This window comes from Drosophila mojavensis, unplaced genomic scaffold (assembly GCF_018153725.1).
Source record: "Drosophila mojavensis isolate 15081-1352.22 unplaced genomic scaffold, ASM1815372v1 contig_16, whole genome shotgun sequence".
Classification (NCBI taxonomy): Eukaryota; Metazoa; Arthropoda; class Insecta; order Diptera; family Drosophilidae; genus Drosophila; species Drosophila mojavensis.
The window spans coordinates 9,475,630-9,496,151 of NW_025318693.1; the positions used below are offsets into that span (position 1 = coordinate 9,475,630).

At 35.1% G+C, this 20,522-nt stretch overlaps 1 protein-coding gene across 8 annotated transcripts in view; it reads right to left on the reverse strand.

Moving 5' to 3' along the window:
- LOC6572866 (sex determination protein fruitless) overlaps positions 1-20,522 on the reverse strand; it is a 136,184-nt gene that overhangs the window by 2,482 nt on the left and 113,180 nt on the right. For 5 of the 8 annotated variants that reach the window (XM_015166629.3, XM_044007280.1, XM_015166632.3 and 2 more), the window contains 6 exons: positions 18,781-18,928; positions 18,513-18,713; positions 17,648-18,439; positions 15,059-15,328; positions 13,405-13,531; positions 6,942-10,053 (listed from right to left, as the gene is read on the reverse strand). In XM_015166629.3, coding sequence (XP_015022115.1) covers positions 9,023-10,053; positions 13,405-13,531; positions 15,059-15,328; positions 17,648-18,439; positions 18,513-18,713; positions 18,781-18,906 — 2,547 coding nt within the window. In that variant the 5' untranslated portion in view covers positions 18,907-18,928 and the 3' untranslated portion in view covers positions 6,942-9,022. Of the gene's footprint in view, positions 1-3,779; positions 4,996-6,941; positions 10,054-13,404; positions 13,532-13,594; positions 14,395-15,058; positions 15,329-17,647; positions 18,440-18,512; positions 18,714-18,780; positions 18,929-20,522 lie in introns of those variants that run through there. The other 3 variants (XM_015166628.3, XM_015166630.3, XM_015166627.3) reach the window with 3 other exon arrangements.

A 20,522-nucleotide genomic window follows, 5' to 3' on the forward strand; every position in this document is an offset into this window, starting at 1 on the left:
TGTTACATATATGTTTGAAAGAATTGAAAAAATGCCTCCGTTGAGATTTTATTTTGCTGAAATACTTTAATAGATGGTTAAATATATATATAAATATATATATTTTCTTTTTAAATAAAATTAGTCACAAATCAGATATATACATATATATAGTGTATATATATTTATATAAATTGTAGTTATTATAAGGTTTTGAGCACAAATGGATAACACAATCGATTTGAATGACAAGTATATAGTATATATATATAATTATATATGTATATATATATCGCTGCATAAGTATGTTTGTATGTATGTGTGTGTGTGTGTGTGTATAATTAACATAAAAGTTCATTATATATAATAATTTATAAACATTTGTTCATTATTTTATTGGGTGTAACTCATTTGTGCGTCGCATCATTTTGCTCTCTTTTCGATTTTCATTTATTAACTAAGCGAAAAATAAAAAAAAAAATCACCTAAAAAACTTTTAAAAATAATGAGAGCACATATAAATATACATATATTTTTATATGTATATATTGTATAATAAATAAATAATTATAAAAGTTAAAGGTTAAAAAAAAAAAAACAGGAAATTGGGCCGAGGTAATAAGTACATAAAACTTGACACATGTTTCACTGAGCTTGTATGCATGTGTGTGTGTGTGTTTGTGTGTGTGTGTGCGTGTATATATGTAAGTCATATATCTAAATATATATGCATGATAAATTCCTAATGGGCAGCCCTTAAAAAACTCTTTTGGAAGCACAATTCAAAGCGAACAACTCAGAAAGGAAAGAAAGAATAAATGAATCACCATTTTTTATTTATATTTTTTTTATTTTTGTAAATATTTTTTAATTTCAAAAAATTTCAATTGTTTATGCAATTTGTCGTTTGATGTTGCGGGTTATTAATATGATGATTATTATTTTTGTTTTATTATTATTATTATTATATATATTTTGTTTAGTTTTGTATTTTGCACTCAATTGAAATATAACGCTGGCTTTATGGATAGAATGTTTATTAAAAATATTTGTAAAAATATATATTTAATCAAAAGATTTTAACAAATGCTGCAAATTTTTTTTTTTTTTTTTTTTCATTTTGCTTTTGTTGTTTTTTCTTTGTTTTTTATATAAATAAAACTAAAATTATTTGTATTGCGTTTTATTAATACAAGCTAAAGTTAATGCTTAAGATCTAATATTACATTGAAACTAGTTAAAAAGTAAAAAAGTCTAAAACTTTTTTAAAATTTATTTTTATCGGCTGTTAAATTTAATTAAGAAAAAATTAACATAATAAACATAATAAATTTGTTGTTGGGTGTCTTGTTGTTTTTGTTGTTGTTAATAAATATGAAGTGGGCGGGGCGAGTGGGCGTTTGGGGGCAGTTCTTAATTTGCTACTATTTTAATGTTAGATTATGACATTTGAAATATTTATTGAAATAGACACAGAAATGTTGCTAATTGTATTATCCCTATACATATTTATATATGTATATAGTACCAATTGTTCAGTTACAAATACAACATACATACACTGAATATATTCATATTCATATTCATATTTGATATGTTAACATTCGCTTCAAATGTTTTTGTTTTTTTACTACATTTATTTCGCTCCCACGCTAAGTTTCTTTTAATTAATTGTATTTATTTTTTAGTTTTAAATTATTATTATTAAATATTCCACATGCCACTTTGCACTTAAAAGAGAACTTCGAAAAAACTAGTCATATTGCACATACATAAGTTGAAAAGCTGTCTACGATTCAGGAGGGTGGGGGCGCAGCTAGGGGGTCAGCTGGGGGCCAGCTGCGGGTTGGCTTTCTCAATTAAAGTATATATTTGGATTTAGCACCATTTTGCATACCACAAATTTGAAATATATACATATATACATACATACATATATACGTATATATATCATATAGACATCTCTTCCAGCTCTGCTTCCATTTATAATTATTAATATAATTTCATTTTGTAATATGTGTGTATTGGTGTGTTGTGTGTGTGTGTGTGGTGTGTTGGTGTGTGTGTGTTTTTAAGTTTAACTATAGTTATCACATCGTATATATAATATATATATAGATAAATTTCATTTCGTAACAAAAGCAAAAAGTTCAAAATTACAAAAAAAATTAAAATACGTAAAAAAAAAAAAAACAAATGTTAAGTCGGGGCAGTATTTGATGTAGCACTAATTACTAAACAATTTGAGTGTGTTATAAATTAGAACAAATAAATAATTTTTTAATGTTTTAACACCTCAGATTTAGCTCTTTCTTTTTAGGCAAAGAAACTTATAACAAATTTCAAAAAATTGCACAAAACTACTTAGTGAAAAAGATATGTAAAAAAGATAAATATATATACATCTATTGATATATATATATATATAGAGGGCTGTATATACAGTGGCTTATTAAAAAAATGCTGCAAAAATTATATTTTAATATTAGATATAAACTAAATTGTATAGAGACTGGTTAACCGAACGCGCCCGGCACTCACATGCATCTATCAGTTATCGGCTATATTTATATGTATATATATACCTAGGGTTATTGCTGATATAATACAATGTGGGGGGCTTTTGGGAAGCTAGGGCTAAGGCTGACTGGGGCGAGGGCTTTCAATTTTTGCGCGTTTTTTTCCCATTATTTTATGTTTACTTTTGTTCTGCATTCACTCTCGCACACACACGTGTTATATTATGTATATGTATATGTATATAAATAAATTAACATTTTGCAGTTTGTTAATTAATTAATAATTGTATACTAATAGGGCATCGTATGCATATGTCTTCCAGATTTAACATTAAAACGCACATATAATAAATATTTTCTTCTTTTCCTGCTACTATTTCGATTATGTACTAAATATATATATATATATATTTATATGCTGTATAAGTATAGAGTTGTGTTTTTTGATTTTTATAATATTTTACAGATTTTGTTTTATATTTAACATGATTATTACATTTAGATGTGAATTAGCTGCACACACAGAAAATCTCGAGCTTAACAATGTCTTTGTGCCTTTTACTTTTTAAGAAAATCTCTCATGATTATGTTTAAAGTGAGTTCAAAGTGCATATAGTCGACTATATATATATATAGGTATAGATATAGGTCTGTTTAGATTTGCTGCAAGCGTGCGCACATTAGTGTTAAATGCAACAACAAAGGGGTGCAAACAGTTTGGCACATAATTTGCTCTAGGGTTGACAGAGAAACAGGGTTGTCAGGTCTACCAAAAACAAAAAAAAAAAAAAAAAAGGTTTATATACTAACAGTTAGTTAAAGTTTTAAAGTGCTGATCAAATATTTACTTGAAGATTTTTATATATATATATTTAAATATTTTTATATATATTTTTAATGCACAATCTCTTTAAAAGTTCTCTGTTTGGCTGCCTTGGAAACCCTTTTTTGTAAGTTCTTTACAAATATTGTTAAGTTCATCTTCTATATATGTATTGTAACTATTGCATTAGCAAACATTTGAATCCTGTTGAAACCATGAATCGTGCACAGATCAGCGTTTGATTCCATACTTTATCCACTTTTCGCATCTTCCCCTTTCTTTCCCTATATAATTGACAAATAAATTTGGCTTACCATAATATTTTGCAATGCATGGTCAACATTTAAGAATTCATTCAGTTAATTACATACATATATATATATATATATAGATATTGGGAATATTTATATATACATATATATATATATATATATATATATATATATATACTTTATATATGCATATGCTTAGATCTGAGTATCAATGTTGCTGCTGCTGTTGTTGCCAATGTTTATGGTGGCAGCTGTCTGTTGAAGTTTCTAGGATTACAATTATTATGATTAGCATTAGCATTAGCATTACTATTAGTGGTTGTGGCTGTTGTAATTGTATTAGCTTCCATTTGATTGGCATTTGTTGAATTGTTGCTGTTGCTATTGCACCTGTTGACAGCAGCAACATCATCAGCAACAGCCGCTGCTGTTGCTGCTGCAGCTGCACACGGCGCCAACTGTTTCAGCTGCTCCATATAATGATTGAAGCTGCGTCGCATACAGCTGGCCATGACCCCCGGCTCCTCCTCCAGCTCATTGTCGTCGCTCTCATCAATGACAATCGTTTGCGTTGGCTGCTGCTGCAGCTGCTGTTGGCGATGTTGCTGCTGCAAATGCATGTTGCTGCTGTGTTGCTTGGCCTCAATGTGTGGTTGATAGTAGTTGCGTGCATAGAAATTGAGGGGCTGTGCCCGGCGTAGTAGATGTTGCTGTTGCTGCTGTAGATGTTGCAGCTGCTGTTGCTGTTGCTGCTGCTGCTGATAGTTGCTGACAAAGTGCGGTGGCTGTTTCATGGTCGACTCGTCTGGGCTCCATGCAGCATAGTTCCAGGCCAGATACTGGCTGTATCATTCGCTTGTTGCATTGTGTTGCTGCTGCTGATGATGCTGCGGCTGCAGCTGTTGGTGCAACATGTGCTGCTGCGCCAAGGCCTGTGCATGTTGCTGCAACTGTTGCTGTTGTGACTGTTGTTCGCGATGTTGCTGCTGCTGCTGCTGTTGCTGCTGCTGTTGTTGTTGCTGCTGCTGTTGCTGTTGCTGCTGCGCCGCGGAAAATGCTGCTGCTGCCGCCGCTGCCATCGCCGCCTGAGATGCGGCCGCCAGCTGTGTGGCCGTAGGCGTGGCCGCACCACCGCCCACCGCCGTCGCCGTGGCGGACATCAGGTTGTCGAACTTGCGCGTGTCCGGATTGTACATGGGATGCTTGAACTTGCAATGGGTCCGCAGATTGTCGCTGCGCGTGTAGGTGGCGCGGCACAGCGGGCACTCGAATCTGCCGGGGAAGTGGACGTGGTAGTGGTTGCGTATGTGCGTCACGACCTTGCCGCACAGCTTGCAGCGATGCAGGTTGCAGCCGCCGGAGAGGCGCTCGAAGGTGAGCCGCATGTGCCAGGCCTTCGAGCCTGCTCGTATGCGTATTTCATTTATTTTCATTTTAAATTTATATTTGTTTAATTTTAATTTTCAATTCAGTTTTTTTATGTTTTCAAATATTTAGTTTGGTTTTATATATTTTTAGTTTGTTTGTTTTTTTGTTTTTGTTTTTTTGGTTTGGTTTTTTCGTTCAAACGCGTAAAGAAAAAAGAAGAGAAAAACAATGTTGTTGTTGGTGATTCACAGAAACAGAAAAATTATTATTTTTATAATTATTCTTAAGCTGTTTTGTTTTTTTTTTTTTTTTTTTTTTTTTTTTTAACTAGTTGCCCTTGCTTTTTATTTATATTTTGGTATATTTTTTTTATAGCCAATGAAGAGTTTGCAGTAATTTATTAACTATATATAATGTGTTAAGACGTGCGATCGACGTCTTTTCTTGATTTTTAGTAAGATATATGTATATATATGTATTTGAGGGGGGGTTGGGGATAAACCATGATAGGTGTATGTGGTGGGTTGGTAGGGGGTGTACTTCAACGAGTTAAATAAAGTTTTTATTTCGCAATTTCAATTTCGAATCGAATTTCAAATATGATTTACACGCAAAATTTTGTTACACCCAAAACAAAAACAAAATTAAATATTTTGATTGGGAATAGAAATAGAAGTGGATGATAAACCAATTCATAAGATAACAATATAAAAAAAAAATTAATAAATTTCACATTGAGATATTTGCTTAAATTATTTATTTACATTAAACGAACGATTTTTTGAAGAAACCCAAACCAAATAACGTTTATAAGAAATATATATATATATAATAAATTCACATATATATATATATAAGTAAATGCAATGAGAGCTGTGTTTTTGTTTGGGATATATCAATTTTGTTGCTTTATAATATATGTATATATATATAATTTGTTTGTTATATGGTGGCTGATGAGTGTGTTGGATGTTTTGTTTCGACTGTTAATATTATATTAAATTTCTCTTGGATTATAATTGATTTTATTTCCGTTTAAGCCGAAACCGTATTAGTTTCAAAAATATATATATATATTGTACGGGTGTTGAGGGCAATTTTTTTATTTTTGATCATTTCAGGGAAATGCTAATGTGAATATACAGAGAGGGTTAAATAATAGAGGGGCCAGAATATAAGACTCAAAAGAAATTTGCAAAAAAAAAAAAGTAATAATAATTGTATGTAGATAATGTGGATAAAATATATTTAAGCGAGATTCGCTTCAAATCGGAAATTTGTGGCATATACGAAAATATATTTTCAACACCCCTCCTGCCTGCTGCATACGAAAACATATATATATTTACTATATAGTAAGAGAGCTCAAATAACGGCAAAAATATATATAAACGAACCCTTTTCAAAGACACAGAGTAAGACAGTAACAGCGTAAGAGAAAGAGAAAGAGCGCAAGAGTGTGTGTGAGAGAGAGAGAGATAGACGTAATAGAATATTGAAAGTGAGTGAGTAAGAGCGTAAGTGTTTCAAAAAACATTTTAGATATATTATTGTATATATAGAGAGAAAACATTTTCAATTGTTTTTGGCCAATTCCTGTTTTTTTTTTCGTCCATTAATTTTTATAAAAATTTTAAATTTAGCTTTTTGTTTTGATTTTAGATCTTTTTTAGATAAAATAGAACACATACATAAAACAATACGTAACTTAAGATTTTTATGCATTACAATTTAATTTAACATATTTAAATCAACTTAGATTTATTTGGTTAGAGCTTAGAAAATGGAAACTTACCGTAGGTAGAGAGTGCGCTTGTAGTTCTTTATTCATTATTATTATTATTATTTGGATTAATTGAAATCGATAACGATATTATTTCATATATATATGAAACTGATATTAAGTTGTTTGATTGATCTTTTTGGGTTAGTTTTAGTACCTAAAGGCTGATTTCTTTTTAGAATTGAAAAGAACTGGAATTTGATTTGAAAGAGTTTTATTAAGTAAAGTTAAAGACGTTAAGTAATATTTGCTGGTTTGATATTTTGTTTGCATATTTGGATTTCATTTGTTTAAACTACGACTATTTTTGCTTTTAAAATACATTTGTTTATTGCTGATCATAGAGTGTGAAATAGATTTAAAGTAACTTTAGCAAACCACTTTCAATAATATATATTTGTTTATAAGTTGAAAGATGTGATTATGAAAATATGCAACTAATCGAATTCGGTGGGTGTTTTGCCAAAGATACGAGAAACATATTGTATTTGTAGTAGATATAAATCTAACGAGCGCCCAATTTCAATGCAAATACATAAAGGATTGGCATTATATCTTATCATAGATATGTATGTAAATTATAAGAGTATATTTGTGTTGAAATTATATGATACTCCTTAAAGTATATTTCATAGAGCAGGGTTACATCATAAATTATAGATAGGAGTTGATATTATACCAATTTATGGACATGGAAATACCACAAATCATATATTTGATATATAGTTTTAAATGATATAATATATCCAAAACCTATATCATAGACCTATGCCATTATGTATGCACAATATGATATAATATAAAATCAAAAAAAAATATTTTATAGATTTGATATAGGCTCAAAATCGATATATCATATATATTGATATATCATATCATATTTTATGATGCTGTATACCTCTTAATGAATGCACAACAAGAGCAATATATATATATACTCTCAAAGATTGTAGAATTACTATAGGTCCAATTTATGATCAGATGAATGCACTGAAATAATATGAGACATTATCTACTGGCATATCCTTGACATACTGTAAACATCAGACTGTTATATCAAATCAAGAATATTATGTATACTTCTCCAAGATATAATACCATATGAATGATATGATAATACAATATCGAACGTGTAATAAATGTTTTATATCTAAATTATAAAGATGTTTATATAGATGGATGGGGAGAGAAAATATGAGTGTTATGTATACACTCTAAAACGTATATAAACTGTATATCATATCAGAGTTTTATAATATACACTCTTCAATGATATAATACCGAATCTTAGATAAGTGCACACAGGGGGCTCATTTTTGCACTAGGTAAATGCTTATTCTTGAAATTGGGCGCAATCGTCATTCAGTTGTTTTTTCTTAACAATTTATAATATATTTAAAATATTTATTGTTTCTTTTTTTGCTTTTCTTAATTGCTGAAGAAATTTGTTCGGTATTATATATTAATTTTTATTGCTTTTGTTTGGTTTTTGATTTTCGGTTTTCCCACTTTGCTTTTTCATAATTTTCAGCTACTGAAGTAGTCTCGTTGTTGCATGCCTCACTCGTTGCATTTCATGATAAGAATTAAGTATTTTGTTGTTTAATTATTTGATTGTTTAATTAAGTACTAGATAATATGGCACACAAAATAGTATTAGTCAAAAAACTCACTACAGCACATGTTAAATATTATTTTTATATTGTTTCATAAATAAAGAAAACAAAATTATAAATCAAGAAAAACTGGAAGCATAACGTCGTGGAATTCTAATGTAATACTTTATAAAGTTTGCTCTTAAGTACTGGCCGCGGTTCACAATAATAATAATAATCATAATGATAATAATAATAATAATAACAATTGAATTGATGTAAAAAAGCATCTAAAGGTTATTTAAGTAACAATTAATAAAAAGTCTTTTAAATCAACTACGAGATATTTCTTTGATATCAAAGCTAAAGAATCTGCTTCGATAGAATCTTGAGTTCATTTAGTATTATAATATTACGTATGTGTGGGCTTATTAAGATTTATATATTGAAAACCTTTTATTCGATACTATATGATACGATACGATTTGATTCGGTTTGATTTGATTTGTTTAACTTTGCTTTAGACCTGTCTTTCAAGAAAAATTGCGTAAGGAAACTCTCGGAAACTCTTAGGGCGCTACATAATAAATAATTTCTAACTCTGGTGCAGACTTTCATATTTGTTTTGATTTTTCAAGGGGGGCTTGTTTACATATCGTGAGCGTAACTATCTAAAGAAGTGATCACATATGTACATAATGGCTGAAGAAACGATCCTTGATATCCGCATGCTTGATCTTGCAATGGGCCTTCATATTGTCGCGACGCGTGAACTTCTGGCCACAGACGGGGCACTCGTGGCTCTGCGGCCGATGGATGTTGGCGTGATGCCAGCGGTTCGACACGATCTTGTTGCAGCTGACGCAGCGGTAGAGCGTGGGCAGCGTACCAGATAGCTGTACGAACAGTGTTGAGTAGTCTATGTTATGATCCCGACGATTCGCAGCCGCTGCCGCTGCCGCTGCTGCTGCTGCCGCCGCCGCCGCTGCTGCAGAGGTTGATGATGAGGAGGAGCTGGGTTGCGGCGAGAGTGAACCAATGGCGGGCTGATAATGCGGCGATTGCTGCGAAGTGCTGGCTGCCAGGGAGGACGACGACGATGACGGCGGCGGTGGCCCATGATGTCCATGATGTCCATAGCTGTGCGCCAACTCCAGCTGCTGTGCTCCATTGGGCGACTGCTGCAGCGCATAGCTCAAGTGCGATTGCTGCTGCTGTTGCTGTTGCTCTCGATAGCTGCTGCTGCTGGAGGTGGGCGTGGGCGAGTAGGCCGCTGCTGCCTCAGCGCCGCACAGAGTTTCCGCTGCGGTAGCGGCTACAACTCCGCTGCTGTGCCGGCCCAGATTCAGCGCTGTTTGCGGCGCCGTCGCCAACTGATGCTGATGCGGATGCGAATGCGGATGTGGATGCGGATGTGGATGCGGATGATGTTGCTGACGATTGCAGCGTATGGCGCGCATATTGCGCTCCTTGCACTTGTACTCGCAGTTATAGCTATTGTCCATATACAGATCTGCTGCGGGCATATCCTCGTCGTGCGGCGCATAGATGATGGCGCGCCTGTATTTGGGCGTGGCATGATGATAGGCGAGTGTTGCTGCCGCCTCTGCCTCCTCATCGACGTCCACATCCTGGACGACGGCGACGGCCACATCGATCTCGACATCGTCGTCCGCTTCCTGCTTGCGGGCACTGTTAAAACATTTAACGCGACCTGCAAACATTTGCGTTTCGTATAATGCGTTATCACTGTGGCGATAGGTTTATTTATTTTTTTTGATTTTTTAGCGGGATTTGCCGAGTGCGTGGAATGCAATGCCTGGGGCCAAATTGGGGGATGCGCGCTCGTTTACATTCCATGCGCACAGTGGGCTCTGGCCAATTGGTAATTGGTAAGTGGAACTGAATAAGGCAGGCCATAAGGATTTGCATATTGTATATATGTATGTAGATATATATATGGTATATGGTATAGGTAGACATAAGTAGATGTAGATATATATGTTGATTTGGATTTTTTTTTTTTTATATATATTCTTTTGGTTATGCAAACGAATTGAAACAGCTACAAGAATAATTCTTTAGTGTTTTTTTTTTTTTTTGCTTTTCAGTTTTGGTTTTTGTTTTTCATTACATTTCAATCGAGTTTTTTATGCGTGTGTATAGATTGTAGGTGTTTTGGCATTAAAGAAAAATAATTAAATGCATTGAGAACAAAGTGGAACTAGGAATGAAGCTGGCTGGCTTAAATAGCTTTGGCACTAAGAGGATTTCAAATCATATCGAAATAACGTAGGAAAACATATTTATATCAAAATCAATATATAAACAATAGCATCTTAAGAACAATTTGTAAACTAAAATTAAATTAATAATTAAACACAAATGAAAAATCGTAACTTAAGGCTAAAGAAATTGGTTTTTGGTTTTGGTTTCGGCAGGTTTTTTGGTATTCAGGCTCTATTCAAACAATTCAGCTATATAGAGAGTATTTGTATAAGTGTGTGTAGATATTGCATTTAAGGAAAACAAATTAAAAAACTATGAATAATTATTAATCTCTATATGTTTGTGTGTCATTTGTGGACATTTACATAATATAATACAATTTTTGTTGTTGTCGATTTGTACGATTTATTGATCTTTCATTTTAGTACTTCAATGTTGCAACAAATGTTTCAGCAATAAACGATATATATATTCTTTATAATACTTAATTTTATATTTTATATATATTTTTATTTTTTTGCTTGATGCAAATTCCAGTTCTTTTCTCTTCTTTTTTATGCCTAAGTGTGGGTAGCTTAAGGGGAATTTTTGTTAGATAAGGTACGTTGATAAGTTCTTTCAATTTTTGCGCAATTTGTAACCAATGTGCATGGTAAATCCTTAGCTTTGTAAAGACCGTAAGACTAAATTCACACACACACACACACATACAGACTCTGCATACACACACACACGCACAGTACACATACACATATTAATATAGTATATGCATAAACAGAGAAAGAGAGAGATAGAGAGAGAGAGACGAAAAGAAAAAAAAAACACACACATTTAGTGAATCGACAAAAACCAATTACAATTAAACAGACAATCATTTACATCTCGTTAAACAGTGGTGGCAAATAAATTGAGCTCACATCAAATTATATATGCAGCAAGTAGGTTAGTGTAAATATTGAGCAGAAAAATCATATATATATTTATGTATATAGAAACTGAATGAATTTTGAAGCTGTGGCGTTTTTTTTTTTTTTTTTTTCTTTTTTTGTTATTTGTTTATATTTGTATTATTGTTGTTATTAAAAAACAAAACTTTTTTATAGTTTCTTGTATTTGGTTTTCTTACCGAAAAAATTATTTGGTATTCGATTTTCTTAGACAATAAGTTGCAACATTAAAGACGAAAATAGAGTTGAAAAATTTGAGGTTCTTGTTTCAGTTTAGCACAGTTATTAATAGAGTTAATATAACAAATAAATAACGGAGTTTTCAATACGCGCACAAAAGGCTTCAAAGATACAAAATATATAAAAATTAGTTGTAGAAAAAAAAATATAATAATAATATTAAGCAGTTAGTTGATGTAAGAAAGAGAGGGAAGATTTTAGAAATATTTTTAAGAACTATTTGAGTGTGTGTGTGCGTGTGTATGAGTGTGTGTGTTTTTTCTGTGATCTATTTTTTATTACTTATGTTTTTTTTTTTTTAGTTATTAGTGCGTGTTTTTATTTTTATTATTTTTTATATCATTATATGTGAGCCAATTTGCTTAAACTGAACGTAATTTGAATGGATGTCAGCGGAGGCATTTCCTATATAGATTTAACTATGAATTACAGAAATCTTGATAACTTAATGTAAATGGAAAAAAACATAAATAATATATGTATATTAACTATGTACTCATATATAATCATAATAATAATAGTGGGCGTGTGTGTATGGGTCATCTAAACATGCAACATGCGGCAACATACAAAGTAAACTAAACCGATTACGATAACGATTACGATTACGATAAAAGTCAGCTAATATAGTTTGCGCCTACGATTAAAACAAAATACGATACGACAAAACAAACAAACATAATTCATGTACTACAAATATATGTATATATACATATACATAATGTATATAAAGTATATATATATATATATATACATAGCAAAGACTCTATTTGGTAGGAGAGGTGTTGATCTGTTGCTCTAGCAAATGACATTTCCTTCTCGATTTCGCTTAAGAGCTAACATTCAGAGCGCCAATAAAAATATTGAAAAAATAATAATAATAGAAGTAATACATATTGGGGAAAAGAAATAGATAAATACATAAATACAAAAGCATAAATAAATCGGGTAAATCAAAATTGATATATATACTATATACTATATATGGCGATATAGGTTAAGTAGAACTTGTCTTGTGTGTGGTGGGGCTGGTAGGGTTGGGCGGGGGAGTTGTTGTTGGGGGTAAGAAAAGTGTGAGAGAGGCCCTTGAATTGGTTTCGAGTCGGTTCCGATTCGCATGGATAATAATTTATTTATATATATATATATGTATATGTGGAGACGATCAAGTGCATGCAGGATAACTACATAAATATATAGATTCTACGATTTGGCTGCGCACAGTGCATCTAGTGGGCCGTTTTTTACCCCACTGTGCACAACCAGTCGCAGGCTACGCTGGGGATCGTTAGGAGCGGGTTATGCGAAAACAAATTAAGCTAAGAACTACGGATTTACAGTTGTTTTACTTTTTGTTCTACGAATTTTCCTTCGGACTCAATTAAATAAAAAAAAGAAAGGTTTGTTTTTTACAGAAATCAAAAGCTAATTAAAAATTTTTACAAATTTTGCTAGATATATTTTTTTATCATTTGATGATATTGCTTAATTTCGAGTGCATTAGCTTCAAAGCACAGATAGAAAAAAATAATGAAACACATATATACTATAGATATACATATATGTATATATATATAAAGAGAGATTTATACATATGCATATATATATGTATATATATGTTGATAGAGCTGTGTGTGTGTGTTACTCACCGTCAATGTTGTCCGTCTGATCGAGTGGCATCTGTTTGGCATCGTTGTGCTCCTCCCGCGCATCGGCGGCCTGCAGCTGTTGGGTTAACAGCGTGGACATGTCCTCGTGCATTTTGAGAGCAGCGCTCTGCATGTGTGAGAGAGAGAGAGAGAGTGGGCAGAGGGAGAGACAGAGAGAGAGAGAGAGAGATTGTGGTATAGATTTGTGCACAATTGTCATTGCTTACACTCGTTTATATTTATTATTTTTATCAATTGCAAAATGCTTCAAGCTGCTTACATTAATTACAAAAGCTAACTACTACTAAACCTGAGCAAGTGCAACATGTGTGTGTGTGCGTGTGTGGGTGTGTACATGTGTGAGCTGGTTCAGGTGCTATCCTCGCCCACATTGATTGTTATGATATCTGGTGGAGCAGCGCGCTTAGCTGCGCTGCCGCTGCCGCTGCCACTGCCACTGCTGCTGGTGTTGCTGCCAGTGTTTATCCTGTTCTGCTCCTGCAGCTCGCGCTCGTAGCAGAGACGATGCGACTTGCACTTGTTGTGATGATTGACAATCTCCAGTCGGAAATTGGAGTTGCCCTCCACAAAGGAGGTGCGTATGTCGGCCAGCTCGTTGCTCCACTTGCGGCAATGCTTGCAGTACATCGTATTGGCCAGCTCATCGAACTGCAGCCAATCGAACTGATATAGCCAATTGGCGCGAAAGCGTCCGCTCTTGCGCGACGAGGTGCCCGTCGTGGCGGCTGGCGGTCCCAGCAGCTTCTTCGGATCGGGCAGATGTTGTTGTTGCTGATGCTGTTGTTGCTGCTGCTGTTGTTGCTGTTGCTGCTGTTGCTGCAACAGTCGCTGCACTGTGCTGTCCAGCGTCTCCTGCTGATATTGCAGTTGCAACGTCTTGAGCTGCGCCTCCACCGCATGCTGCAGCAGCAGCTGATGCATTGAGGTCTCTGCCTTGTTCTCAGTGTCTTTTGTGCAGCTGGCTTTGGGCTACACCAAGCGCAACGCAACAGAAATAAGAAACACCAACAGAAAAAGGAGCCAAAAGAAAACAAAATGGAAACAAAAAAAGACAACTTAAGAAAAAATTGGCAAAACTACTGGTAGAAGGAAGGATTTGACGCTGTTTCTTTTATGTTTTTATGTTTTTTTCTTTTCTTTTTTATTTACTTTAACGAAAATTGTTGAGATTTTTTCTTTTTCTTGGCCGATATTCCATTTCGAGAATGTGAATCTAAATGTGTCTTTCATAAACGAGCCAAACAACCAATCCTTCGTTCGCCCTTTTGCTTTACGCGATTTTTTCTTAAATTTTAGAAACAACAAAAAATACAAGAAAAATCAATAACAATTTGTGAGCAGCTCTTGGGTTTCTCTTGAAGCATTTTGCAATTGGCTTAAATTATGCAAATATATATATATATACACAAAAAAATATTTCAGGTTCATAAAAAAAAAGTAAATTAAGCTGCATTTTCTTTTTTATATACTTTTTGTTTTTGGTTTTAGAACAGAAATTGGAACCATCGCACCGGTCCAAAGAAAAAACCTTAACAATTAACTTAGCTAACTACAAATTATGTGAAAATTGAAAGTAAAATGGATCGGGTCGGGCAGTACGCATCTAGATAGGTCTATGGAGAGCTCTACTTACCGGCAAGTATTCGGGTGGCAGGCCGACGTGATGCTCGCGATGTTGTTGCTGCTGTTGCTGTGCATCCATTAGCTCCTGCTTAATACTTAGCGACTGGCTGAGGCCGCTTAGCGCACTGGCCGCGCCCACATTGCCGCCGCCCAAATGGCCAACGGTCATCGAGAGCGGTGAATCGCGCCGACAGCCGCTGCCGCCGCCGCCGCCCGCATCCTCTGACTCGGATGTGCTGCCGCCCGTCTTTGGCACCGGACTCGACTTGAAATTGGTGGCCTGCCGAAACGAAAATTCAAACAACGAATTAGCATACTCTTCCCTACATTTCAGTTTGTTTGTCATTTCTTTAGAGGCATATCTGATAACCATATAATTTCTACAGTTTGTTTTGGGAGAGCCGCACGTGCCTAGCGATAAGTCAGACAAAAATACACTTCAAACACTACATACACACACACACATATATATCATCAAAGATCTGTAAGCTGATAGGTTCAACTGTTGGGGCTCGTCTGACTCGCGTCTATCGCACCGGCGAAACATAAATGTTGTTTATTCACATTTGAACGGACGTTGATAAGGAACACCGATTCGCCATCACAGTGCAAATACTCTATAATTCATATGCTATATATAACTATATATTTGACACACTATATGCACACACACGTTCGCTCTATATCGCATTTCCGCTGACTATTGACAACTTTTACAGTTCGATAAGATTTTCATCAGTTACTTTAGCGTAAACTGTCAATAAATCGCCGACAAGAATTTTCGAGTTTGGAAATCGATTAGTGTAATCAATTCTTTCCTACTAACTGTATGTCAATATGTATTCTTTTACGTTATATCACTAGCTACTTGTTATGTAATCAATCTTCAATCGATTATTAGCTGTCAACTTGCTATCGATTTAGTATCGATCTGTACCTGATACTGTATCTGTATCTGTAAATGTATATGTATCTGTATCTGTATCTGTATCTGTATCTGTATCTGATTCTGTATCTGTATCTGTATCTGTATCTGTATCTGATTCTGTATCTGTATCTGTATCTGTATCTGTATCTGTATCTGTATCTGTATCTGTATCTGTATCTGTATCTGTATCTGTATCTGTATCTGTATCTGTATCTGTATCTGATTCTGTATCTGTATCTGTATCTGTTTCTGTATCTGTATCTGTATCTGTATCTGTTTCTGTATCTGTATCTGTATCTGTATCTGTATCTGTATCTGATTCTGTATCTGTATCTGTATCTATATCTATATCTATATCTATATCTATATCTATATCTATATCTGTATCTGTATCTGTATCTGATTCTGTATCTGTATCTGTATATGTATCTGTATCTGTATCTGTATCTGTATCTGTATCTGTATCTGTATCTGTATCTGTATCTGTATCTGTATCTGTATCTGTATCTGTATCTGTATCTGTATCTGTATCTGTATCTGTATCTGTATCTGTATCTGTATCTGTATCTGTATCTGTATCTGTATCTGTATCTGTATCTGTATCTGTATCTGTATCTGTATCTGTATCTGTATCTGTATCTGTATCTGTATCTGTATCTGTATCTGTATCTGTATCTGTATCTGTATCTGTATCTGTATCTGTATCTGTATCTGTATCTGTATCTGTATCTGTATCTGTATCTGTATCTGTATCTGTATCTGTATCTGTATCTGTATCTGTATCTGTATCTGTATCTGTTTCTGTATCTGTATCTGTATCTGTATCTGTTTCTGTATCTGTATCTGTATCTGTATCTGATTCTGTATCTGTGTCTGTGTCTGTATCTGTATCTGTATCTGTATCTGTATCTGTATCTGTATCTGTATCTGTATCTGTATCTGTATCTGTATCTGTATCTGTATCTGTATCTGTATCTGTATCTGTATCTGTATCTGTATCTGTATCTGTATCTGATTCTGTATCTGTATCTGTATCTGATTCTGTATCTGTATCTGTATCTGTATCTGTATCTGTATCTGTATCTGTATCTGTATCTGTATCTGTATCTGTATCTGTATCTGTATCTGTATCTGTATCTGTGTCTGATTCTGTATCTGTATCTGTATCTGTATCTAATCCTGCATTTGTATCTGTATCTATATCTGTAACTCTACATCTCTATCTGTAGCTAAACTTGCATTCCAGTAATATTTCGAGCAGTTTAAAAAGCTTTGATCAAATATTAAAAAAAAAAGTTTGTTGTTTGAATAAATTGTAAAGTTTAGTTATGTAGAAAAAACGTTAAAGTTTAATTATACACAACGAACATAAGTAAATTAAGTTATAGGCATTAGATTCTATGAAAAAAAGGAAGACTTTAGAATAAGTATAAATGGTCTATAATATCGAATCAATTTTTTTTTTTTTTTTTACACAAATTATAAAATGTAGTAACTAAGTAGAAAACTCGTACTATTTGGATTTTACACAACCATCTAACCTATCTATAATATATCTATATCATATCTGTAACATATTCGCTATATATCTACAGATATACCTCAATAGCAAACTTGTCTTTTCCTAACAACTTTGCCCATTCACATTTATAACTCGAATGCTCGACTCACCTGAGAGTCCTGCGCGTAGTGTCTGTCCTGTATGTGGGCCGCATTCGCATGATGGCTCGAGGACAACGAATTATCACAGTTGGATGATGAGTTCTTACGTCTGCGCTTACTGCTACACAGCTGATCGACGGGCGTGGTGGACAGCTCTCTGTCCCGTTCTCTGTCTCTGCTCTCGTTGCGCTCTCGATTGTTGTTGTTGCTGCTGCTGTTGTTGTTGTTGTTATTATTGTTGTTGTTGGTGCTGCTACTGCTGCTATTGTTGTTGTTGCTGTTGTTATTGCTGCTGTTATTAGTATTATTATTATCCTTGGTACTGTAGTCCAGCTGCAACAGCTCATCCCGACTATCGGCACGCTCCAGCGTGCCCCGTTCACTGCCCCGATCGCTGCCAGCATCGCCGCGACTGTTAAGAGCATCGGCGCTGGCGCTGCGATTCGCAGCAGCAACGGCAGCGGCCATGGCAGCCGCCGCGGCACTGGCGCTGCCCACGCTGGGAGATCGTTCGCCGGCGCTGGTGGTCAGGCCGAGAGCAGCGGCAGCTGCATTCACATTGCCACCGGCTGCTGCCACAGCGGCAGCGGCAGCAGCAGCCGCCGCAGCAGCGGAGCTGCGCTCGCTCAGACTGAGGCTGCTGCTGCTGCGCTGCAGATCGTCGCGCAGGTCGCGTTCGCAGCGGGAGCCCATGCCGCCATAGCTGGGGCCACGCCCAGTGGGCGAGCTGGCAGCCGAGTCGCGCAGCTTGTCGCAATCGGAGCGATAATTCAGATTGTTGTTGTCTGTGAGACCGCGCACCTGTAAAGCCACACGACAAAGGCTCATCAGTATAGAGTATGGGAAATTTGATAATGGTTTTGATCACACGCACCTGCAGACTCTCGGCCGTCTTCAGGAACATCGGCAGCGAGCTCTGACCCACATTGACCTCGCCCTTGTACATGAAATCCAGCAGGGAGCGCATCTCTGAGTATCGGACATCTTTCAAATATATGATGGGATGTGGATGCTGATTCTGCAGGAAAATCGTCTCGAAATATGGACTGCAGGCTGACAGTATGGTTTGATGTGCCTGCAAGAGAAGAATCGAACAGCTATAGTTTCCATATTCTATAATTTAATGAGATTCGGGAATGTACCTTGACTGTTTCACCCTCACAGGCGAGGGTGACATCGCAGAGCGCCTCGCGCTGCAGCAGCGAGGTCAGCACCCCGGTCAAATTTGTGGGATGATTGTTCCAGCGTAAACAGAATTGCTGGTCCATAGCTCCTTGTTCAGTGTTGTACCTGTTGAATGTAGAAATGGAGACCTGTTAATTATATATATTCAAAAAGTCCTATACTAATTATAAAGGAGTTTACTTATTATAACTGAAAATTCCATATACAGGAAAATGGGTCAGTGGAATGAAAACTACTATTATAATAAAATAAAATATATATTTCATAAAACCAATTTAAATTTCCTTCAATTGGTTTCTAATTTAAATACTTCAAATATCATTTCTAAGAACTTCATGATTCCGCTCTGCAAATCCACTGTTAGCCGTGAAAACTAGGTAAGTACAAAAAAAAAAAAAAACAAAAAACAAACAAACATATGCAACTCACTTATTACACAATTTCATGTCACTCAGCATATAATTGTCATCGCCTGAACTATAGAAATTTCTATAAACATTACTATGTCGACTTATTCAACTTTGATAGGAATACGAAAATATTGTCGCTCATATCAGCATAGGGGGCGAGAGGAAACAAACAAAAAATAATGTTAATATTTAGTCTATTAACACATTTGCAAGCCAATTTGTGGCTGCAAATCTAAAAAAAATAACATCTGGATCTCGTGATAATTTTTGAGAGAAGTATAGCCATAATTACCCGAGAATTCGAGAAAAAACTGATGTTAATTTTCTATATATCTATTTGGTTAGGTGTATAGCTGGTGGCTTCCTTTTATAGTTCTATGCGATGGCCCACATTTGCCGAGCCTTCAGTAGAGACATTCGCACTTAAACAAATAGAGATCGACAACTGTACAATTTGTGTTTTCTTATCGCCAAAATAATCGAAAATAGAACTCTGAACTCATTTTTTTGAAATTTTAGCACTTCTTCAGTGCTATTCTAAATTTAGATTTTAGTTCCTGACAACTTTCGCTCGTTATTAACTGATATCAGTGCTTAGTACGGAAGAGGAAACGGAAACAACTCCCACTTTTTTCTTCTATTTAGCTCTGATATCATTATCACTGTCTATAGGCATCAGACAAATTGTAATATGTCATTAAACACTATTTTTTTCCATTAGAATTGAGCGGAAGTTGTGCGGTTGCTGGGCCTACATTATTAATTGCATTTCCGTTAGCCGATAACGGGCCAAAGGCGTGCGCCATGCGCCCTCTCATTCTCGCACGCCGCGTGTCTTGCGGGAAGGGTGCGTGCGCACTGCGCAGTGGTGTGTGGCGTGTTAATTGCCATTTGTTGCCGCCATGTTTTGACTGCTGCTGGCTAACTGTTAATTGCTCGAGCAAATTTTGCATGAAAATATTGCTGTAAGCTGGAAGGGGTTAAGTGCACATTGGCTTATGTTTTGCGGCCAATTGTAATGGCATAGATAAGCTAATGCTAATTTATGTGTGCTCCACAAACACATAAGCAAACCAACATATATACATATGTATGCATTCTCCAACCTTCATAGCCACCCTCGCTGGCACTATTTATGTACATATATACATGCGTATGTAAGTCACATATACATATGCGTTGGCTCTATTTTATGTTATTTTATTTTTTTATTTATTTACTTTTTATTTTTTACAACGCGCTTTAATCTTAACTGCTTTTGGGCAAAGTTCTAATGCAGCGCACAGCAG